The sequence below is a fragment of the Diabrotica virgifera genome, chromosome 9 (genome assembly GCF_917563875.1).
Source record: "Diabrotica virgifera virgifera chromosome 9, PGI_DIABVI_V3a".
Lineage (NCBI taxonomy): Eukaryota > Metazoa > Arthropoda > Insecta > Coleoptera > Chrysomelidae > Diabrotica > Diabrotica virgifera.
Window position 1 is genome coordinate 19,237,785 of NC_065451.1, and position 25,976 is coordinate 19,263,760.

At 32.4% G+C, this 25,976-nt stretch overlaps 1 protein-coding gene across 1 annotated transcript in view; it reads right to left on the reverse strand.

Moving 5' to 3' along the window:
* Positions 1-966: 966 nt before the first annotated feature.
* LOC114331414 (mushroom body large-type Kenyon cell-specific protein 1) overlaps positions 967-25,976 on the reverse strand; it is a 511,943-nt gene continuing 486,933 nt past the window's right edge. The window contains exons 6-11 of the mRNA XM_050660952.1: positions 20,902-21,106; positions 20,448-20,844; positions 17,620-17,925; positions 15,140-15,985; positions 8,802-9,044; positions 967-5,456 (exon numbers count right to left, since the gene is read on the reverse strand). Of these exons, the coding sequence (XP_050516909.1) occupies positions 5,401-5,456; positions 8,802-9,044; positions 15,140-15,985; positions 17,620-17,925; positions 20,448-20,844; positions 20,902-21,106 (2,053 nt within the window). The 3' untranslated portion in view covers positions 967-5,400. The remainder of the gene's footprint in view (positions 5,457-8,801; positions 9,045-15,139; positions 15,986-17,619; positions 17,926-20,447; positions 20,845-20,901; positions 21,107-25,976) is intronic.

The following is a 25,976-nucleotide window of genomic DNA, read 5'->3' on the forward strand; positions in this document are numbered from 1 at the left end:
TCATTAATAGACGGAACAATGAAGAACCTCTTCATTGTTGTTTCTATCAGTGTGTAAATACATTAATATTAATATATTAACATAATAATATACTAATATTTTAACATATAAATATATTATTATATTAATATTGTTCATCCGGCGGGTATAATGATTTTAGAAATTTTTTTTATTTATAAAATATACTTAATTTGAATATACGTTTTTCTTATAATAAAAAATAACATTTGATCATCCAGAGATAAAATTGTCTGATTCATTTACTTTTAATTTTAGTAAATATTAAATTAAAATATATAAAATAGCCAAAAACCCCCGACAAATTCATGTTTGTCAAAAGTGGTAACAAAAATATGGTGACGAATGTAACAAGCAAAAGGAAGATAATATAATTTCAACAATAAACAAAATAATATATCATTCAATAAATTTTTCTTATATTTAAAATTTTTTATAGTTTAAGTTCTTCAAATGGCAACTTTTTTGTAAACTTTCACGTAGCAGCCCCCCGTCATCCTCAAAAATTCAAAGTATTTATATCAATTAACTACTCCCTAATTGTTTAAATTTATATAATAATATTTAAGATATTTTTAGAGAAAATATACATCAAAAATTTTGATTAAATCACAGATAGATATAATTTTTCAATTGTGGGAACATCCCAAGGGTTTTTCGATATATATGATAAATCTTATCATCAAAGCAGTTTTGAATGCGTAGAGGGTGATAATTTTGGGTTAAAGATTGATTGGTAGACAATACATAATTTAAAAATGAATGAAAATATTAATAATTATAAATTTTATTTTTACTTTCTTTATAATTAATATTTTTACATATTACGTTATAATTTGCGATTTAAAATGAAAAAAGTAGAATAAATAAACTTAAAAATAAAATAACAAGTATAAAAAAATGCATACGCACTGGGATTTTGATTTAGTCGACTACTTTCACTTTTAAAACTTTTTTTAAAATTTTTGGCACATTTACTATTTGCTTCTTCATGTTTGTATTTAATTTTTGGCCACTACATTAATAAATTTAATGCAAGGCCCCCTAATTTTTTTAATTATTTTTATGAACAAGACGACATATATTTCGAAATATATTTTTTTTTCAATGCGTGTCCATTACTACCCTTTTGTTTTTCCAAATACATAATATGTTCGTAATTTTTGAGTTTTTTACTAATCTAAATTCGCAATTAAACACTTCGGCCCCTTTATAACGAAGGGGGCTACGATTATATTTTTATAAAATTTTATTTAGCGACTTTGTTACTTTTTAAAATATTTCTAATAAAATAAATTAACAGATTCATTTATTTTGGAGCCCCACTCTCATAATAAAATACTTTCGGGATAAAAACCCTTTTATCAAAATTTATTCATTTTCTTTTATGAAGTTCCTGGTATTATTCGAAATATATGCCATTTTTAAAGTTAGTATTAGTTGCTCACATTGTCTAAAATGGTTTTACTAAACCCTCTTTACAAAAAATTAATTAAATTTTATTATTTTATGACAAAACAAGGCCATTTTTACACCCAATGATTGTTAAATATTGGTTTAATCGTTAAAACACCCTTCAAATCGTACTTATTATATTATGTGTCGTTAAAACGATTTTTTTAATAAATAAAGGGTGCAAATAAATTTTTCCTCTACCAAAATTACCACCCACTAGGTCATATAACATATAGGTAGTGATTCTCTATACAGGTTGAGGTATACTTGACGTCGAAGACACATAGAAAAGACATTTATAATTATATTTACTTGGGGCATGCCAAATACATCGAACAATGAACATTGAATAACGTGGAACAGTTAAATATGGAATTTATCGTAAAGTTTCATCTACGGAAGGAACATTTTATCATTTTTAAACACTTTGAGAATTGTGTCAAATGTCAAATGTCAATGTCAGCTGTCAATGTCGGTTGTCAACTGTCAATGTCAGTTGTTAACTGTCAATGTCAGTTGTCAACTGCCAATGCCAGTTGTCAACTGTCAATTTCAGCTGGCAACGTCAGTTGTCAATTGCCAAATTTGAAATTTCAATGAAGAATTAATAAAATATTTTATTGGTTCTTTTTAATTACACTAATTTTAACGCTTTGCTCTTTGTTAAGCAGTTCTTATAAGTTCTGGTTGTTTTGGTAATTTGACAACTAGAGAGAAAAATGTAATGAAATATGATACTTTTGGAAATATATGATATAAAGAGGGATATATATTATTGGAAATTAATAATGACTTACAAACTTGGCTGGAGAATCTACATGAAGTAAAACCATTGTTTAACAAAGTTTCGCAGTGTTGTGGTTTGAATCTAGTTACGTGTGGAGGACAAGAGATAACAAGGCATTTGGAATGTAGGTATACAGAAGAAAACATAGAGTATCAAAAGAAGAAGAAATTTATTACCACATTTTACATTTTTATGACAATTTTGTAAATGTCCTCTCACACATCTGCTCAATGATAATAATGTTCCCATTGATTTACGGTGTCAAAAGGTTATTTAATGTCGATGAGGGCCGTAAATAATAATTGTTCTTTAAATTTTGGAGCTAAACGTGATTTGGAATTGATATATTGGTCCATAATTATGTACTATAATTTGATATGTCACTCTTCTAAATGATGTACATTCATACGACTATATTTCTTTTAAAAATTTTGCTTTCCAAGGGCATCAAAAGCTTAAGACTTTCTAAGTTCTTCCGCCACTTCTTCTTGTTCAGATTTTCAGGGTGACTGTTGTTGGCACAGTCATCTTCATTTATGCAGTAGATCTAATTATATCTTCATTTATACTTGGTCAAAATTCTAAACTAAATTCACGGGATAATTATTATCGTGTACTGTGTGTTTGTCGAGTCAATGCCTAGTTACCATGTAAAGTTGGTGGTAGATAAGTACAGCAATTTTGCTGATATGTTGTAACAGTAAAATTTATTACAGCTTGCAGATGGCCTGCAGAATTATCATTATTGTGTAGTGCATTTGCTGAGTACATGCCTTGTTACCATGTAAAGTTGATGGTACATAAAGTAGAACAATTTTGCTTGTACATGTATTAAAATTTGTTATAGCTTGTAGGTAGCCTGCAGAATGATAAGGTTTAGTAAATAATTTGCCTATAAATTTTTCCGAGGACGGCAATGTAATCATTCTGTAATAACGCAACAAAATAAGAGACCTACTTAAATTTTTGCGTTACTTTTACATTAATTTTGATATATATATATATAAGGAAAGTTGTTTTCCTCATTCTCAAAATGCCCAAAAAAATAAAATATTCTTCTCCGTCTTAAAAACGACCAAAACAAAATAAAAAAATTTGACTGTTCCACGTTGGGTATAATTTTTTCAATACGAATACATTTTAGAGTAGTCAAAAACACCTAATATACAGCTTAACTGCTTTGATGCTTAGCAAAAAACCTACCCTATAGTGGAACGGAGAAGTCATTTCCTGAATATCTTAAGGAGTTTACTAAAAATCGAAAACCTTGAAAAATGTATGGAACACATAATATAATTCTCCTTTACTGGTTTTGGTTCGCACTAAAATAACTTAAGGTACTTTTTTGATATAAGTTAAAAGAGTAAAAATGACAATGTCGTATAACATTTAACAAAAATCTTGATTCATTTAAAAGAATAACTTAAAAGATTGTTGCCAAATTGATTTTATGAGGCAGTACCTAGGAAAAAAGAAACAAAAATAGTACCTACAGAAGTTTATCTTTCTTAATTCATTACGATTCTATTTTTAATTACAGTGCGCCACCTTCAAAAATTCGAAAAACTGATTTTTACGGGGGTTTTTGGGACTTTTTCCCTTTTAGAAACTTCAAAATGGATCAAATCACGGTTTTTTTATAGATTATATACAGTTTGAAGTAACTGAGACTTTTAGGAGGTTCAAAAATGGGAGAAAAACGTTCAAACCCCCAAAAATTCCCCCAAAAAACCTCCCTCGTTTTTGGGGGGTTTGAACGTGTTTATCATATTTTGGAATGTTCTAAATAATTCAGTTACTTCAAATTTTATACAGTCTATAAAAAAAGCCTTAATTTAATCAATCTTGAAGTTTATAAAATGGGGAAAATCCTCAAAACCCCCTAAATATCCAGTTTTTGGGATTTTTAAATTCACCTTACGCAAAAATCTGAAAAAAATTAGAAATATAGTTTTTGATAAAATACATAAAATAAAAAAAATTAGACCTGCAGGCCTCTCCAGAAAAAAGTTATACTCTTAAAAAAAATAAATAAATAAAATAAAATGCATTCCAATATGCGTGTGAATTTTTTAAAAATTTTAAATTGATTGCATTTCCCGGAAAAAAATGACGTTTTTGGCGATGGGAGATTGGGAGGGGCTTTGTCTTTATTTTTAATCACGTAGAATGTATAAAAATGAATTTGAACTATTTTGATGTCTATGGGGAAATGGGGAAAATCCCCAAAAACCAACTTACAAAAAATCGGATTTTTCCAGGTGGCGCACCTTACGGGGAAATCTGTAAAAATTAGAAATATAGTTTTTTATAGATAAAATATCCAAAATAAAAAAAAATTAGACCTGCAACCATCTCAAAAAAACTGTTTTATATAAAAAAGAAAATGCATTTTGTGGTTATGTGCAAAAAAGAAATTTTTTGTACAAGTCTCAACTATGCGTGTGAATTTTTTTAAAATTTTTAAATGGGTATCTCACCTAAAAAAATAAAAACTAAAAAATTACGTTTTTAGTGTTGGGGAAGTTTAAGGGGGCTGGAGGATTAAAATTGAGCTGAATCTTATTTTTTAATCACATGGAACGTAAAAAAATGAAAATATTTGAATTTTGGGAGTGAGGCCTTTTTGCATATTTTAACAGAGGAAACCCTTTACTTTTCTGTGTGATAGTATACTGTTTTGTATTATGTATTTTCATTAAAATGTCTTTCTTTTGCATCCCCTTTTAAGGTCCCTTAAGTGCTTTAAGAAAACTTTTTCAAGTGAATCATTCTCCTACAATTCGTTAATTGAATCAATTTTTTTATAAAATGTAATAAAGCAATGCTATTTATCTTTGTTCATATTATTAACGCTTTAAATTGTAAGGTATAACTATAACGATTGCATGTCTATAAAGATATTTGGAAATCACCTTTCTCTGCTCCACTACTAAGAACAAAATCATAGAAAAACAATAAATTATTATCAACAAACACCGTCATATCGAGCTCATATTTTTGTTACTTACAACCACGTGTGTGTTTTTTCAATTTCCAACATGGAAATTCTTCTAATAATATGTTTACTTCTTTAAGAAAGTACGACTTCAGTATAAAATTCTGTCACTTACTATAGGTACATACATTTCCGGCTGGTGTCAGTCTTGCGGCCCGTCCGTTTCTGAGGCACTACTGGGCGCACTTTCCGCCATACCTGAAGAAAAACACAACATTAGCAAAGAAAATAAGAAGTTAAATTAAAAGTAAATGGCAATGGAACAAATTAACCAGCTTTGTTCTAAGACTAAACATGGTCCTTCGAGCCAGATCATAAAGTAAAAATAAATAATATTAAATACAAAATAAGTTCTAACTTAAGTAATGTTAAGTAATTAATAACATATTATGTTAAATAGTGTAAAATATTTAAACAAATGCGACATACTTTTCCCAGTACTCCAGTTTTAAAATTTATAGAAAATTAAAATTTGAATATGCAGGTATCTGTATCTTTAAATTAAGAATATGTAATTTACTGTTGTGAAAAGGCGTCATCGAAAAAACAAACTTTTAAAAGTGTATAAGACTTGGACAAACCAAATGGACAATCAAAATCAAAGTTGGGTTTTTTTCTAATGAATGATAGTCCACAGGTGTTTACTTGAACTCACAATGGTTTGACGCAGCCATGTTATTTTTCTGAAATTGAAAGAATTTAGATGTGATTTTATTAATTTTAAGGGTTTGACGATGTTTTGACGTAGCCATGCTGTGGCTTTGCCCAGTATCTATGCATTTTAATGTGTTGTTTGGCAATTGCTCTTCTATGAAGGATTTATACCTATAGGACAAAGCTCTGATACTGGCACGTGATGTGCTGAAAGTACTTAGCTAATTAATAAAAAAATTGTGTTTATGAATTAAACAAACCGTTTCTAGAATATATAAAGATGGAAATGTTAAAATTCCGTTATCTCTGAAGTAACTTCTGCAATGTGTAGATCTTGCTATTTTTTGCAATTTAAAAATAACATCAATTTGAGCAGCTGTACTAGAACCCCAAAAAGGACAAGCGCGGATCCAGGGAGGGGGCCATGGGGGCCATGGCCCCCTCCGAGAATTTAAAAAAATAGAAGTTTCAATATTTGCAGTTCAAATATTTTTAGATTTAAACACATACTTGTATATGCACAAAACAGAGGATACATATTATGTATTCTGAACTATAATTTAACAAAAGCAGTAACGGAATCTTCAAGAATGACATAGGATTTTTTGTAAATAAAAATGTTGATAATGTTACAAAGTGCCATTTGTTAGAACGACTTTGACAGCCATCAATCGTTTTAATTTCAATATTCTGTACACACAAAGAATAAAAAAGAATGTGTGTGTACTTTGTACGCACGTAAGAAGTTATACTTCTAAATATGATTTCAATGAAATAAATATACTTTCGGACAGTTTATTTGTATTTTGTTTAAAGATTAAATTAATTTTTACTTAATACTTTCTAAAAAATTTTATTAAGACAATACCAAAAATTAAAAAAAGATTAGAAAACACCAGGATTCGAACCGGGGAGCTCTTGATCTCCAGTCCAACGCTCTACCACTGAGCTATACCCTTTTCTTTATCCGGGCTACAAGATTTCTCAGACATAGTGACAAACAGACGAAGTTGATTATAAAATAATTTAAATATTACTTATTATCTTATTCCCGAGGTAGACAAGTTCAAATACACAAAAATATGTAATAGTTATTTATGATATAAATGTTAAAAGTACAATTTTAAGCCACGTATGTGAAAATTTTTTTTCTATAAACGTGTTAAAAATGCAACAATACAGTTTAAATTAAATTAAAAAAAAAACTTTTAAACCACCTTTTTCAAATTGCGCAAGTTTTATTATTGATATTAATGTTAATAAATGAAATATAAATATTTTGACGTTTCACAATTTGACAATTCACTTTTAACTGCAGTGCCTTAAAATTTTTAAGACGCTCCTATGGAGTGCTATAAATTGCATTTTTAACACGTTTGTAGAAAAATATATTTAAAAACACTAATATATTATTTCTACACCTTTTCTGGACTGATACATACATAAATTAAAACATTTAGTAACGAACTCCATACTTTCTGTGTGCGCATGCGCGCAGATTAATAAAATTTCACCCTCAATCGCGCCTAAAGAAGTATAACTTCAAGAAGAAATTAAGCGTTACTTGGGTCACCAGCACTTAGAACAAGGGAGTTGGTTGATACTTTCGCACATTAAAAAAGGGATTGTTTTGCAAGTAACATCTTTCGCCAAACAGATGTTTAACATCTTTCGCCAAACTCATGGGCAAAGACGGAGCCATACAAAACCATGAAATTATTTCATTCTTATTTATAATTTCATTAAAACATGAACACAATAAGATATATATGAAATAAATTAGTAAATAATATCTAAAGATTAGTTTATGGCATGTATTATAATTACTTTAAGGCCATATTAACATATCTAAATTAACACGCGTGCGGAAAAGTAAAACGCGTGCGGAAAAGTAAAGCGCGTGCGGAAAAGTAACACGCGTGCGGAAAAGTGAAACTTTCTAAACTAAAACGCGTGCGCGGAAGTAGACATTTTTGCACGCTCGTAGAAAAAATAGTATTAAACTTGTTGAAATAACTGCACTTGGATCCGAAAAAATATGTAGGAGTCGGTACTGACTTTAATAATACTTTAAAAACGATAAGTTTTGAATGTCTTTATGGCACTCAATAGTCTGTGAAAAGTGCCTTAGAACTCACCATTGTAACCCAAATTTTTAAAAATTACTTCAGACCCCCAGTCTCCCTCACTCCCTCCCAAAAAAAGTTCATGGCCCCTCCCGAAAATCGGTGCTGGATCCGCCCTTGAAAAAGGAAGACCATTTCGAAGATGAGACTCGAACAACGAAAAATATGTTATTTTAGAAGATGCTAAATTGAGTTCCTTTGAGACAGATCTTATAGCATAGCAAGCTGAAGATAGTTTCTTACTTAACGAATCGATATGAAGGGACCATTTGAGGTTGCTGTCTAAAAAAATACCAAGAAATTTTACAGAATCAACGGTACTGATCTGGCTGTTATTAAGTGGCAAAGGTTGAAGGGCTCCTTTATAGGATAGGGCTACTGTTTTATCTACGTTAAAAGAGAGTAAATTAGAGTCAGACCAGGGCCTCGATTTTTGATCCTTCGCTTCTTTATCGAACATATTCGTTTCGTATCTGTTTAGTATACGAAGCGAATACGTTCGATAACGGAGCGAAGGGTCAAAAATCGAGGCCCAGGTCTTTATCGTCAGTAGATCCGAAATTATAGTTTCATGAAGAGATGCAATAGTTGAGTTGCTCCAAGTGATACTGGTATAATCAGCAAAAAGAAAATAATGATGAGTTATATGCTTTCTTTCAGATATAATTGGTTGTAGAAGATATATTCTAGATAATAAAAAACTAGTAGTAGTAGTCAAATTATGTTGTTAATTCACTTAAAGTAAATAAACTGTTATTCTTACCATTATGGTCAATGTCTTGCAGGACCTCCCCCCGAAAACGTACCAACATTTCTGGCTTGAGATTTTCGGGTTTCACGAGGTCCTGCTTCAAGTATATCCTCGGTTTTCGTTCTTCCTCGATCGTTCTCTTTTCGCTCGAGGTGTTTGAATCGTTCGAAAGCTCAATGGTGTGAACCTCCGAACTGTCTTTGTCAAATCTGGATGATGAGTCGTCATCATTGTTGCCGTCTCGGGAAGTATCGCCTATAACAAAATGAATGATCAATTTACATTAGTATGCTATTGATTATGTATGATCGAAGCGAAGATCGGTGGAATATGCGCATTTTATCAATGAAATTCGATATTTTTAAGACATTCCAGAAGCCGCTACAGATAAAATGTTTTAACAACCCATTAATCATTCAGAATTAGTCGACGGATATTATAGTACAGTTAAAATAATTAAGACGATAACTAGACGATAATGATTTAATGAGTGAAATTTAAAATTTTTCTACTTTAATGACAAAAAAGCAAGCTCATTAACAGAACCCAATTAAAAATTATTTTGCACATCATATTTGAAACAGTATTTGGTTAAAAAATCTCATTTTTGTTGGCAAAAATATATTAATTTGTCTGGACTAAATTACAGTTCTGTTTATTTTAAAAGGGATATGTTACTATCAACATTCACACAGTGTTGCCAAACTGAATTTTGTTATTTTGAGTGTAAATTTTCCCAGCGATCTCCGAGGGAACAATACTTTAGAAAGGAACTACAACGTTAACGGGGTTTCATTGTTTCATGTGGTCAATGGACCTCTGAATATGAAAAAACCGCGGAGTGCTACCATTTAAATGGGTGCGTTTTTGAGGAAGGGGTGAATTAGTCTCTAGGCACAGGGCGCATTAAGGTGAGTTCTATGAACTTTTGGTACAAGTACGTTTACAGAAAAATTGTTCCATATTAAATTTACTATCAAAATATCACCTTCCAAAGGCAAAAATATTTTTTTTACAAAAATATATTAAAAAAAAGCAAAAACAAAACACGAAAGAAAGCAATTTTGTTTTTTGCCCCATAACTTTTTCCACGGCGATATAGGTATGTATTATTCGTCCGGTATAACTTTTCCCATGCGTTACGATTCATTTTCAAACAAATTAAGTCAAAACATAAAGTGAAACGTACGCCGATGTGTGTAGTATATAGTATACAGTATAAAAAATGTATATACACATCGACGTTCGTTTCACTTCATGTTTTGACTTAATTTTTTTGAAAATCTTATGTTTAGCCGTACTGCATTCTCGGTGTGAATTTTTCAATAGACATAAACGTCTTGCATGGCTTGCCTATCAAAATGTGTTCATAGCTATCCTTAAGGGGGGACGTTGGGTTTGAAATAAACATTTCAAGCACATTTTTGTAAATTTTTTTTTGATTTTTTGAAAGTATGGTAGAATTATTTTATTTTTTTTAATTAAATATAAACATAAATATGCAGTACAATTATTCAAAGAATATTAAAAAAAATTCAAGGAAAAATATTGAAAAATAAGCCAACAATGGCAAATTTTTACGGACACCTAAAAAAAATGAATTTTGTGGTAGACATCAGAACTTATCATTGGATTAGATGAAACAAAAAATGCAAAAACAATTTATTAGCTTATGAGTTTCTCGAGGTAACGCTGTCAAATTTTCTTAGTTTTAAGGATTTTGATCCACTTTTGGTATCACTCAGAGAAGTCAAAACAACGAAATATTTTGCAAAAAAGTGTAAAAATCAACATATTTATTACTATTAAACAAAAAAAAAGCATAGAACAAAAAATATCTCTCCAGCGTTACCTCACGAAATGTCTAAATAAAATATATGCAAAATTTTAGGTGGATTGGTCAAGTAGATTTTGAGTTACAAGGTCCACCGCCTTTGAAAAAAGAATTTTTGAGAAAAACACGATTAAAGTATGTATTGTCAACTTTTATTTTCAATTTCTTTTTTGTTTGTCGAATCGTAAAGTGATGCAAACTGGAATGTGTTTTTGAATCGCAGAGTAATTTACAAAAAAGGATGGGAACAGCTGTTGAACGTTCCTCACTACGCTCAAGCGCGCTAGCACGAACCTGCTGCAAAGCGAGTCGAAGGTAGGGACCCTTAACATGTTGTATTTCCGGTAATTTTGCTCTGATGAACAACTAGACATTTTTAAAAATGTCTATAGGACCCAGGTCGTCTCAGCCTGAATAAAATGAGTACCTTGGGTAAAACCAGGGGTAATAATAGGCGGCTGAAGCGTAGCACTGGCCTGTTACCTTCCTTGTATACCGTAGGCCCTAGCTTTAGCAGACTACCCTGATAGAATCCCAAAGCCAGCGGTATAAAACGGGAGACTATTATTAAAAAGGAAATTTCAATGATTTTAAACCATTTAATTAAAAAAAATTAATTAAATTAAATTAAAAAAACCCTCCATTAATTAAGAAAATGTTAATTAACTTTGTTTAGTTAACGTTGGTTGTTACTCCGCGATTCAAAACATATTCCGGTGTTCATCACTTTACGATTTCACAGACAAAAAAGAAATTGAAAATAAAAATTAACAAAACTTTAAACGCGTTTTTCTCAAGACTTCTTTTTTCAAAGGCTCATTGTACAATGAGCAACAAAAATGTAAAGACATTGTAACTCAAAAACTACTTTACTATCCACTTGAAATTTTTTACATATTTTCCTTATACATTTCGTGAGGTACCGCTGTCGAGATATTTTATGCTTATTTTTTGTTTAACAATAATAAATAAATATGTTGATTTTCACCCCTTTTGCAAAAAATTGTTTTTTTGCTTTGTTGATGTTAAAATCTCATTTTGTTTTATTTTTTCAACGAAAATTCCACACCTGAAATTTTGAACCAATCAAAATACGTTATTTTGACAGATCACCATGGCAACGGAGGTATTTTATCGGAAATTTTTTGCTCGTGGGGTACCCAACAGCGAATTATAGTGGAAATTTTTTGACGTTTACAATAACAGAACATTTTTGACAGACTGGTTTTTATTTGTTTACATAATTTAGTTTTGATTCATTTTCTATCACTTGTAGTTACTCAAAACTTATGTAAAATTGAAGAATATACTATTTTCTATCTTGAAATGGTATTCCCATGCAACTACAATGAGTAGAAATTACGAATTTGAAAGCCTAAATAATTGCTGACAAAGCTATGGCGCGCTATTAATCTGTTCATGCAGCTTTGGATTTTCAAATGCAAATTTGGTGTGGAATTTTCTTACCGAATACCACGCGAAGTCAAATTAATATCCGGAATTTCTTTTTTGATCATGAATATTTTTAGAAAATTTCCCTCGTCTGCGACTCGGGAAATTTTCAAAATATTCATGATCTCAAAAAAATTTCCGGAAATAATTTGACCTCTAGTGGTATTACTAGTGAAAACTTTTCGTTTATAAATTCGCAAAGTCGCTCCTGCAACATTTAGAGTAGATTTATCGATGGACTCTCATGTAGTTTTGTCTTCTGAATCCAAATCTGAAAACGGCATTTCGATATATCTAACCGTCTTCGAGATAATCGACCTCAAAGTCTAAAATGTGACGTCACAATCCTTTTATTTTCCGCCGACACACTAAACGTCAGCTGAAATCGTTTATAGTAAGTAGGCTAGTTTTTTTAATCTTAGACCGGGCAGTATCGTCGCCCCCGCTAGCGAAATTATTCCGATTCGATTTTTTTGCACAAACTTACTCAAAAAGAGGTCCTTATAACATATCCACAGGGTGCCGGGCGGTGCCGTGGTCGAAAAATTGTTTAAACAATTTGTTTAAATAAATTCACGAAAATATTTTTTTCATTTCGAACAATTTGTTTTTATATAATTTGGGTCATTCTGAGCAAAAAAGAACTCTTGTCATTTTTCTCTAAAATTGATTGTTGTGGAGTTATATGCGATTAAAAATTTGAAAAATGCGGAAATGGCCATTTTCATGGCTCAATAACTCGATTAAAAATTATTATTATGAAATTCAAAAAGTAACCAAATCAAGTTTTAAACCTTTTCTTTAAGATTCTGAAGAGATTTTTGTCATTATTTTATTACAAAGCTGTTATTTTTAATTATTAACTATTAGCGCTATAGTCCATTTTTATCGTCGCCCCCGTTAGCGAAACTATTTCGATTAGATTTTTTTGCACAAACTTACTCAAAAAGAGGTCCTTATAACACATCCACAGGCTGCCGGGCGGTGTCGTGGTCGAAAAATTGTTTAAATAATGTTTTTAAAACAAATTCACAAAAATAATTTTTTCATTGCGAACGATTTTTTTTAGATAATTTGGATTATTCTGAGCAAAAAAGGTCTCTTGTGATTTTTCTCTAATGCGTTTTCGCATTTTTCAAATTTAAATCGCGTATAACTCGACAACAATCAATTTTTAGAGAAAAATCACAAGAGACCTTTTTTGCTCAGAATGTCCCAAATTATCTTAAAAAAAATTTGTTCTAAGTGAAATAATTATTTTTGTGAATTTGTTTAAAAACATTGTTTAAACAATTTTTCGACCACAGCACCACCCGGCACCCTGTGGATATGCTATAAGAACCTCTTTTTGAGTAAGTTTGTGCAAAAAAATCGAATCGGAATAATTTCACTAACTGGGGCGACGATACATCTTGGACTATAGCGCTAAATGTTAATAATTAAAAATAACAGCTTTGTAATAAAATAATGTCAAAAATCTCTTCAGGACCTTAAAGAAAAGGTTTGAAACTTGATTTTGTTACTTTTTGAATTTCATAATAATAATTTTTAATCGAGTTATTAAGCCATGAAAATGGCTATTTTCGCATTTTTCAAATTTTTAATCGCATATAACTCGACAACAATCAATTTTAGAGAAAAATGACAAGAGCCCTTTTTTGCTCAGAATGACCCAAATTATCTAAAAACAAATTGTTCGAAAGAAAAAATTATTTTAGTGAATTTGTTTAAAAAAAATTGTTTAAACAATTTTTCGACCACGGCACTGACCGGCACCCTGTGGATATGTTATAAGGACCTCTTTTTGAGTAAGTTTGTGCAAAAAAATCGAATCGGAATAATTTTGCTAGCGGGGGCGACGATACTGCCCGGTCTATCTGAATTTGTTAAGCAGAGCATAGGTTATTTACATTTGAGATTTGAGTTTGACATTTCGTGAATGTCAAACTAAATTTTAAATTAAGTCTTAATAAAATATCAATGACAGTTGATAGTGAATTTAATTATTATATAAAATAAATAAGATGTTCAAAAATACAATTTGAGTATATTTTGAAAGCAATAATTTACTAATATCTTTACAAAGGTTTATACGAGTATACGGCCTCCCCTTTAATGGGACTACCTAATGATAAATGGACTATTATATTTGTTATGAAATGAAAATTGTTATTATACTCGGTTCGCTAAACTCAGACACAACTGGCTAGTGATTTTAGTAGGTAATTTTTTTGTTTTTTACCAATTTTGCCGAAATTGGCAAAATTACTAATTATTTAGTATCTAATTATTAATTATTTAGTAATTATTTTTTGTCGAATTGGCAAAATTACTGACTAAAATCACTAGCCAGTTGTGTCTGAGTTTAGCGAACCGAATATATGAAATGTTGTTTGGAATAAAAATTATGGTCTTATATGTGCAATTACATCCTTCTAATGGAAAAAAATATTTTGAAGATTTTTCTCAAATTATGGATACCAACAACATTTTCATTTATAACTCTTTTATTTTTAATTTGACAAAGAAAAGTTATTCTTCATAAAAAGCTCTTCATGGTCTAAGATTTATGATGCAACCATCATATATCAAATTTTATTAATTTTATACGAGGTATATAAAAAATAATATGAATTTCGATCAAGAGTAAAGTACCTTTATAATTCACAACATTTAAATTAGAATGATATAATTGCAAATTAAAACATAATTTTTAGTTCTCAACAACTTTTTATAATAGCAAATTTTCCATATTATGAATTAAAATACGTAAATAAACAAAGTTTTCGTTATGACAATGCTCGCATTTTCAGCTTGTTTTAATATAAAATAAATATGATTAGTTAATCTGAGTTTTATTTGTCCCTTCCAAAACTCATTGTTCACTTTTTCAATTAAGATAAGACGAACTTACACCTGAGTGACTGAACCTAAACATTTAGCTCCAATACGTTGGAGTTTAATTGTTATACATTAACCCCCAACTTTCTGTGGTAGTTCGAATGTTACACTTTGATAATCAAACAACATAAAAACTAAAGTATAATAAATCGAGTATAGTTACCTGTGGCGAAATTCAAGGGACTAAGACTTTTCCGACAAGATTCGTCTTCTGAACTGTGATTTCCATCCGAAGTGGTGGGTTTGGAAAGAGGCGTAAGCCTGCTATTCCTACACAACTGATCCAACAAGGCTTTATTGGACATGTTCTCAGGAGCGATGTTCTTATCTTCGTTCGAAGTCTTATTCTCGCTACTGGGAACACCCGACTCCAAACTCGATCTGATAATCCCGTCTAGAAAAGATCCATTCGCCGCTGAACTACTCTCCAACAGAGACTCAGCTCTTTGTCTGGCATTTTTGGATAGAGTTGGACCACCTCCTGAAGCCTGAGGGGTTGTTCTCGAAGAATCTTCTTGGAGCTTCTGCATCATTTGCGACGCGAAGTATTCCGATGGATTTGGTCCAGCAAAGGGAGAGGTTGGTGTTCTGGCATAGTCCAACGGTATAGGAGGGAAACCTGGAGCTGGCCAGAATGGAAAAGGAGGTGGGTTATACCCCGCCAAAGGCGCCATTCCTGGTTCGAACATCGTAAGCTTCATTCCGTTTGGTGACGTTGGCGAGAACTTCTGTGGCGGTTTCATGAGAGGCTTCATCTTGTCTTGGGCGTTGCGGATGTCGTTTTGCTTAAGGCTCGCGATTTTTTCATCGACTGGATTTGGTTTCGGATCACGTTTGCGCGGTCGCATTAAATGTCTTTCTTTCACTTTGTATTCTAACGTGGAATGAGGTACGCCGTAGTAACTGCCCGCTCGATGTACTGACATCTCGCCTCTTTGGACTGCTCGTACTGCTTCCACGAGGCTGTCTCGGTCGTAGTTCCGGTATTTGCCTCGTTTTGGTCTTGTTCCTGCAACATCAATTAAAATAAACACTATAGCTTCATTATATTTTTATAACTATTAATAAAAGTGAAAAAAACCCGTAAGTTAGTAGCTCTTTGCAAAAAACAAGGTACCTAAAGACGAAAAGAAGGCAACTTCTAGGGAAAATCCGAACACCCAAAGGCCAGGAAGTTCTAAAGAAATTTCCCAAGCTGAAAGGCAAGAAACCACAAAGTCTGTCAGAGTAACAGCGGTGGAAGACATCTATATCATTATAAACGAAAATATTAAGGCTGAAACGTTATCTGGCATATCTAGAGCCAAAATCAGTAACCTGGTGAAACAAGGCCAAGATTTCATCCATGCCAAAAGGGCTGTAATCAAGTCCAATTTCATCAAGTCTGCTGAAAGGTCAAAAGAAATACTAAACCCATTAGAAGCATGACAAAATGAAAACAAGCTCATAAGAAAAAAGGTCCAAAAAGACCAAGGTAAGACAGAAGCACACCACTCGAAAGTCAACGCAAAGAGAAAAGCCAAGAACCGAGGATGTGACTTTCAGCGATACTACCGGTTCTGTTAAGGTTACAGAAGTACTAACAGAATTCCCAGAATCCAAGATAGATGTGGATAAGGCAGTCCAGAATGCCATCTTGGTAACTTATGAAGAAATTCCGAACGCAGAACCTTAGGTTCGCTTCCTGAAGACCGGGGAAGAACTTAACTGTGCGGATGATACAAAGTGCTAGTTGGATAAAAGGAGGCGATTCCATCTCTAAGTCCTTGGGAGAGTGCATCTCTAAAGGATTTCGAATGGGAAGACCTACCCACGCCGCACTTATACACTGTTTTAGAATAGGATGAAGATGGAACACGTCTTGATTTCAAAAAAATTCTTAATATACTAAGGATAAGTAACCATGGTTTAGGACACATTCTAGGACACTCTAAGGTAGCCTAGAGACAGACAATAGGATGTTATCGACCTTCTCAATGGATTATGAATTTTAAGCAGAGCTCCAGAAACTTCAAATGTCATCCTCTTTCGAAATGGGAAAGTTAACTTTCTAATGCAAGAAAGGGAATGCAAAAGCACTGGATAAAAAGCTAGTAGCAACTTGCTCCAGTGAAACTTCTGTACATATGGAGGTTCAGGAAGCGGAACACCTTCTTCAGGTGGAACAAGTCCACTCGTAAGGACAATTAATTCTTGGAGAATAGGATAGTAATACCGACCCTGGGTAAAGTAACCATCAAAGCAAGAGCAGGTGGAGGCTGTCCACAAAGAGAAGTTCTGTAACCTCTACTTTGGGTATTCATGGTAGATGATTTTCTCAAAAATCTTTCCACAAAAGTCTTTTTCAGTATACGTTGAGGATATTGCAATCATTGTTAGGGGCTATTTTCGCAGGTGGTGTGTAGGAGAATGCAAGCAACCCTAAATATAGTTGATGACTGGTGTAAACAAGAGAATCTGGTAGTCAATGCTCAAAAAACCAAATCGTTAATTTCAAAAAAGAGACAGCATTACAAGGTCTAAAACCACCGGTGCTGGAAGGAGCAGAGATTCTATTTGATAAATAAATAAAAAACCTAGGGTATATAACCACTTAATGACAATTTTAAATATATATATTAGTATTGGTAACAAGTAACTCACCTTTTCCTCCCGTCGGAGCGTTATTAGAACTTTGCTGTTGGGGTTTGGGATGTTGTTGCTGGAACTGTCGGTTGAGATCGTGCTGCGTTTTGATGACAGATATTCCCGCTCCCAGCGGCGGCGTGAAGCCGCTCCTTTTGAACTCCATATCCATCATGGGCCTCCTCGGTTCCATGGACTGTTGGAACTTCTGACTAATGCTTTGAGCAATAACGTCTTTGACGTCTTTAATTATAAGTCCCTTGGTTGGTAAGATTGGAGGAGATCCCGATTCGCTGGTGACCGGGGGTGAAATTATGCTTCCTACTAAATTTAGAGAAATTATTAGCATTGATTACTAGATGATACTTGTGTACTACTTGGTAAATTTCACTTTGTCTTTGAGATACGCAAATAAAAAGCAATGACCATGGCCTAAATGAGCTGTCTACCAAAACAAGATTAAGGATAAAATATAGAAAAGCAGAAATGCAAACAAGATCTCGATGATACCCAATTTGGCTATAGAAATGCTATGACAACCAGGGAGTCACTTTTGTGCTAAATATCCTATTTCAAAAATGCTGTGATCAAAGAAAATATATATTTGCATGCTTCATGGACCTCGAAAAGGCATTCGATAAAGTACAGCATGTAAAATTATTGCAGTAAGATATTTGTGTCATTAAAAATTTGTACTGGAATCAAACTGATATAGTAAAAATTGGAGATAAGTACATCGACCAAATCTCCATACAACGAGGAATCAGACAAGCTTGCATTTTGTCCCCAACATTGTTCAATATTTGCTGGGACCAGTTATTTAAACAAGAACTTGAGACACCGTGATATTGAATAAAAATCAACAGGGAACTATTTGATGTAATTAGAAACGCGGGCGATAAGGTAATTCTATCAGAAAATATTAAAGATCTCCAAAATCTGCTTGATCGTATGCACGAAGTAGGAATTAGACGTAATCTATATCCAGATACAGAGCTTCAATTAAATAGGGTTCCAGTTGAAAAACTCACAAAATGGCATATTTGGAAACTGTCTTAACGGACCAACTAGCTCCAGACATAGAAATAAAACGCCGAACAGCAATGACTAAAACTGCCTTTATGAAAATCAAGACATTTCTTTGCAATAATCATCTCAGTTTAGAACTAAGATAAACAATGGTTAATAAGTGCTATGTTTGGTCTGTAGTTTCGTATGGTGCATAAGTGTGGATACCAAAAGTATCAAGCTTGAACAGAATTGAAGCATTGGAAATGTGGATTCATAGACGGATGTTCAAGATACTTTGAACAGCAAGAAAAGCTAATGAGGAAGCATTAAATTAAGGAGCGTCAACAAAGATTGGGAATTGATACAGACTGTTAAACACTAAAAAATGTCTTATCTGGGATAAACACTGAGGGGAAATTGATATAGAATACTACAACTGATCCTTAAAGACAGAATATAGGACCGTAGAAATGTAGGAAGAAAACAAGTTTCGTGGTTAAAAAACGGTCATGAATGGACTCAGATATCAAATGAAAGGCAATTATTTCATGTTGTAGAAGCCTTTGCAATGGTCATCACTTCATCACCAACGTCGGATTATTCTGATATAACATGTGAAGAAGAAAATGTACTAATATTAGTATACATGATTTTTAGTTTTTGAGGTTGTGTTTATGAATGGTAAATAATAATAGACTCCCTTTTATACCCCCACTGTGGCTTTGGGATTATAGCTGGGTAGTCTGCTATCTTTAGGGCTTACGGTAAACAAGGAAGGTAACAGGGACAGTGCTACGCTTCAACCGCCTATTATAACCCCTGGTTTTCCAAAGGTACTCATTTTATTCAGGCTCCCTCGACCTGAGGCTTTTTTTTAATGTCTAGATGTTCTCACCGGTGCGCGGCGCTTGTATTCAATCTTCGCCCATCTGCGTGGAAGTCAGACATCCTTCGGCCTGATTGTGGTGATTGCGTTGTCGCCAGCTACTGAGTGAACGCGGCTTTACCCATAGAAACGCTCTTTACAAACAAAATGGAATCTTGGCTGATGCTGCCAGATTTTTTATTCTTTGCTTGTCATTAAACAGCTTAATATTTAGCCAGCATTGTTAATAAACCCAAACGAGTAGATTCCTGTACAGAATAGTTATAATAGGTCTGCTCACCGTGGCTTTCTCAACCTTCTAAGAAGTTACAGTCCACTCTTCACCTAAAAATCTGAAGGAGCAGCCCAACTCATTGGTCCTTCGAGCCGAATACTCACTTAGTAGCACGTCAGGTAAATTCAGAAAGAAGAATTATGTAGGTAACTCCCTCACATTGTGTCATATAATTTTAATTTGCATTAGCGTGATACACATTTCTCAAAGTCAATGGATATGGTCGGGTTCCTGACATACATTAATTCAAAACTTCAATAAAACCCTTTTGTTACTAATTTACTAATTCTGAGCTTATGCTTAAGCGTTTCAAGCCTACCATTGGCGTGGAAAACCTCATTTTAAAATTAGTTACACATTTAAACATTCATTTGCCTCACCATAGGCGCAACCAAACGTTTTTAAAGCTAATTAAAATATACATATAACTATTGCAGGGAAACTAATCACTAACACAAGTGAAACCTCGCAAACCCACAATTTTATTACTGCATCCACCTCGCAAAGTGCCATTGTCCAATCAAACAATTCAATTTCTTCACAATCCTCTTGCAACTTGCACCTAACAAATCAAAAATGAATGGTACTTTCCCAAAAAGCCGACAGGTGTAACAATTACGCATTCAACTTGAAAAGACAAAGCGAAATTTACCCTCCTGTGGACTATATATTTACCTGTAGGTTCGACGGGATTCCGTATCGTATCGCATCCGTTTTTACTCGACGTCGTCGGCTTAAAGGACGGAATTTTTAGTATCACATTCGATGGAGAATCGTCGGCTTCCATATCGGATTCCGATTTGGTTCGTTCGCCTTTGGTGATCACCGAATTGCTGGGACTCGGCCTGGTGATGATCTTCTCGCTATCACCGTTGTTCTGCATCTTCAGCAATTGTTCTTCGGCGATCATGCGCTTCATCAGCTCGGGGATCATGTTGGTGACCATTGAGCCATCGGGAGGTTTTTGAGTCGGAAGCATCGTTTGCGACGCGAGGAGAATGTTTTGGAGGTAAGGGACTTCGCTCTGGTCTAGACCGCCTTTTTGAAGGAGAGTCTTCAGGGTATCTGGAATCTAAATTTCAACGAATATATTATAACAAATCTTGTGATTTTATTGTGTTGGACATACCTCTCGACCTGCACTAAACCTGAACAAGTCTTCCATAGAGAGCAAAGGACCTTCCAAGGCTTTTTCAACTTCCTTCTCTTCTTCCGTTCCGGACAAGTCTTTTTCATCTTCCATAGCTTCCTCCTCGTTAGGAGTAGAACTATTGAGATGAGATTCTCTTTCTTTTTCTAGGGCCAATTTGTACACTTTGTTGCGAAGCGTCGACCTGCAAATAAAAAATATTTATTCAATACGAGTATTACACCATTTTTATTTCACGTAATTTCTATATAAAAAAAGAAAAGTCATTATAGTCTAGAAAAATAAAATTACACTACATGTAAATCAAAATGTAAATTCGTACAGGTTGAAACAAATTTTATATCAAAGTTTAGGTGAGAAAAAAGATATTTTCAAGAAAGTATCCAAATCATATAAGGGGAACATTGTTTAAATAACTAAAAAGAGGTCATTTTTGTACAATATTTACTTTTTTAACTGCTGAGGTAATTTACATTTTAATTTAAGGGTTCTTTTCTACAAAGCTGAAGGACAAATCTTTCACCTAAGACTTACTAAATAAAATTTGACCCCCTTTTTATTTAAATAATTATATATAAAATTTAAAAATCAAATGGGCAAAGAAATAGCACTATAAATTATTTTATTTAATAGGAAAAGTTGCGCTATGTTGCCAGCATTGAGCAAAAAAATTGGTTAAAATACATTTAATTTGTTAAATAGAATATTTAATTTGTTTATTAAATGTTACTACATTTTTAATTGCAAAAACGCGGTTGTTACCAAAACAATATAGATCTGTGTAAAATCTCATTACTTTTATTTTTATGTATTTTTCGATAAATGTATTGATACATTCAAATTTCAATTTAACTCCCCTCTAAAATGACATTTGAAGATTGTCCTAATTTGTTTATAATTTCTTTTTTTAATAACGTCACGGGGATTAAACATTTTGAAATGCTGTTCCGATAATCGGGATTCTGGGAATTTTTCACTAATTAACAATTTTTTTGTCGTTTTTTCTTCTTCATTTTTTCTTTATAGTAAAAGATATAGTTTTGCTTAAAGAGGGGGTTTGATTAAGAATGTCCAATCTCTGAGTTGTCGATTCTAGGCCTCAAAACATTAAGATTTAACCAAAATCACTTAAATAAAATATGGATCCATATTGAGTTACACGGTGTTTTATTTACAAATTTTAAAAAATATTTTTGCTCAGTATTTTAATAGCATTCGACGTATCCTCTTCATACTTGGTAGGAAGTGTAAGTACTATACACCCTATGAAATTATGTTAAATACAAGTTTTCGGCTATAACAGAGGCGTACAACAGGGGACAGTAAATGGTTGACCCTTCCCAAATTCTAAGTCACTGGTGAAATTGCCATTTTAACACAATTTTTATATTCTCCAATACTCTGTATGTAAATAACATCCTCTTCACTCGTAACAATAAAGTCATAAGTTTTCGAGATATCTGAAGTTAAACATGTAACGGCATAGTTATTTAGGCTATTTTGATTAATGTATTGTGCCGCTTAATTTTTAGTTTCAAATTTCTCGAAAACTAATAATTTTATCACTAAGACCGAATAATATACTCTTTAGTCTTAACAATAAAATCATTAGCTTTCGAGATATTTGAAATTAAAAATTAAGCGGCACAAAACATTAATTAAAATAACTGTGCCGTTACATATTTAACTTCAAATATGTCGAAAACTAATGACTTTATCGGTACGAGTGAAGAGTATGTTATTTACATAGAGAGTATTGGAAAATTTAAAAATTGCGCTAAACTGAAAATTTCGCCAGTGACGTAGAATTTGGGAAGGGTCAACTATTTGCTTTCCCCTGTCGTACGCCTCTGGTAATAGCCAGAAACCTGTATTTAACATCATTTCATAGAGTACCTACACTTTGTACCAAATATGATAAGGATACGTCGAATAGTTTTAAAATACTGAGCAAAAATAATTTTTAAATATCACACCCTGTAACTCAATAAGGAGCCATATTTTATTTAAGTAATTTTGGTTAAATCTTATTATTTTGAGGTCTAGAATCTACAACTCAAAGATTGGGTATTCCCCTCTATAAGCAAAACTATATCTTTTACTATAAGAAAAAAAAAGAAGAAGAAAACGACAAAAAAAATTTGTTAATTAGTGAAAAATTCCCAGAATCCCGATTATCTGAACAGCATTTCAAAATGTTTAATCCCCGTGACGTTATTAAAAAAACAAATTATAAACAAATTAGGACAATTTTCAAATGCCATTTTAGAGGAGAGTTAAATTGAAATTTGAATTTATCAATACATTTATCGAAAACATACATAAAAATAAAAGTAATGAGATTGTACACAGATTTATATTCTTTAAAAAAAATCAATGGGAAAATCCCAATAGTTGGCTGTATACCATAGTTTAAAAAACCAATACAGAAGTAAAAACTTCGAGATGTATTCTGGTATAAAATCGTTTATTTAAAACTATAAAATGTCATGGATTGCAAAACGTTTTCGTTCTATACAGAACATCTTCAGTGCATCCTGCCGAATAGTTTGAAACTAGCACACTGTAAATAGTGTTAACCTCATTGTATATGGTTTACATAATATAATATATTAAAATTTAAAATTTAATGACTACAAGTCGATGTTGATAGATAAAGTGGAACACATGCTAAAAGGGTGCCATGGTTCCCTGCTCGAAGAGGCTAAGTACTTGCCAATTCAATGGGCACAGATCAACAGTTGGTCTGTGCCCATTGAATTGGCAAGTACCTAGCATCTTCGAGCAGGGAACCATGGCACCCTTTTAGCATGTTTTCCACTTTAACTATCAACATCGACTTGTAATCATTAAATTTTGATATATTATATTATGTAAACCATATACAATGAGGTTAACACTATTTACAGTGTGCTAGTTTCAAACTACTCGGCAGGATGCACTGAAGATGTTCTGTATAGAACGAAAACGTTTTGCAATCCATGACATTTTATAGTTTTAAATAAACGATTTTTATACCAGAATACATCTCGAAGTTTTTACTTCTGTATTGGTTTTTTATATTCTTTTGGTAACAACCGCATTTTTGCATTTGAAAATAAATAATAATGGTAACATATTGCAACTTCTGCTATCAAATAAAATAATTTATAGTAAACTATCATTTATTTAAATAAATAGGGGGTCAAATTTAATTTAGTAAGTCTTAGGTAAAATATTTATTCTTTAGCTTTGCAGAAAAAAATCCTAAGGACCTTTATTATGATATAAATTACCTCAGCAGTTAAAAAAGTAAATATTGTGCAAAAATGACCCCTTTTTAATTATTTAAACAATGATCCCCTCATATGATTTGGATACTTTTTGAAAATATCTTTTGTATTCACCTAAACTTTGATATAAAAGTTGTTCCAACCTGTACGGAATTACATTTTGATTTTTTTTTATTTTATTAAGCTATTATGACTATGTTTATTTTATATAGGCACCCAATAACATCAGAAAACAGCCTTGTTAAATTTTTTACGTGCAAAAAATTTTCTTATATTTTTCGCTGCATGATTTCAATCATTTTCATCCTCAATTTTAAATATTTCTTAAGCCAACCCTGACTAACAGTACCTAGTTCATCCCTAACTAATTACACCCCTTCCAATACAGACAAATATTCTTGGACATTGCGAGAGAGGTCACTTTCTCTATCTTTGGTTCAAACTCATATCTGCTGACCCCAAAGGCAGTAAAAGTAGCAAATAACTCTCTCTGGTGTTAGCTTCCATGTGCAACATATCTATATCAGTTGTACCTTTCTTTGGGTGCAACTATGAACTCTCGCCTTGTTCTGTGTTGAATTACCGTTGAACAAACGCTTTTATTCCCTATGCAATGGCCAAAGACAATAATTAGACACAAAATAACCGTTAACTCAATAAAAACAATTAAAACTCGTACACGAAACAGTTGTCAAACCGCGTGCGAAAGTGGCATATGTGTTCGCGATATACGTGTGATAGTGATAAAACAGGACTTTGGTATGATTTTTTACAAACTTATAATATTGTCTGTATTATATAATATATATGTCTAAAACATACAGTCCACACAACGTAAATTATATTAATAATTTAGTCTATTACTCAGTCTTCTTCTATTACTACGTCCGGCAAAGAATCCTCCTTCTTCCTTTGCAATTTCAGGAAATAAAAATTTATCCTCTCTAGAATTATGTGTACAAGCAGCTTACTGCAGTGCGCAATTAGAGCAATTGTGCAATATTTGTTGCATAAATCTTTTGCTCCCTTTTTATATATTCGATGGAGCTCTCTGTGCTCTCTTCCATCATCAATCATCCATAATATTATTTCCACCTGTGTCTTTTTAGAAGTGAGTAGAGTTCCGTTATCATCTGATAGCAAATTGGTTTTGGGTAAAAGAACGTTTTATCTGCTTTATTTTTTAAATATGTCTCTGGTCTCAGCTATGAAGAAGAACTAGAAACTATCAAATCAGACTTAGACCAACCGTATACTTAGATCACAAGTTTCATTACAGAGAACAGGAAACCAGTTCATAAACTGACTTTATTGTCTAACTTTGTAAACTTTCTCGTTCAAATTATTGGGAATTTCATCAAATAGCATATTACACACCACATTTAGTCACTGTCTATACAGGGTGTAACAAAAATACAGGTCATAAATTTAATCGCATATTCTGGGACCAAAAATAGTTCGATTGAACCTAACTTACCTTAGTATAAATGTGCACGGAAAAGAAGTTACAGACCTTTGAAGTTACAAAATGAAAATTAATTTTTTCCAATATATCGAAAACTATTACAGATTTTTTATTAAAAATGGACATGTGGTATTCTTATTGCAGTAGTATTTTAAGAAAAAATGATAATGAAATTTGGACACCCCATAAAAATTTTATGGGGGTTATATTCAATCAAAGTCATAAGGAAATTTATACTCAACGTATTTTTAACAAAACGATTTTTTTATCAATATAAATGGATAGTAAGGTATATGTTTTAACACATTTCATAGGTA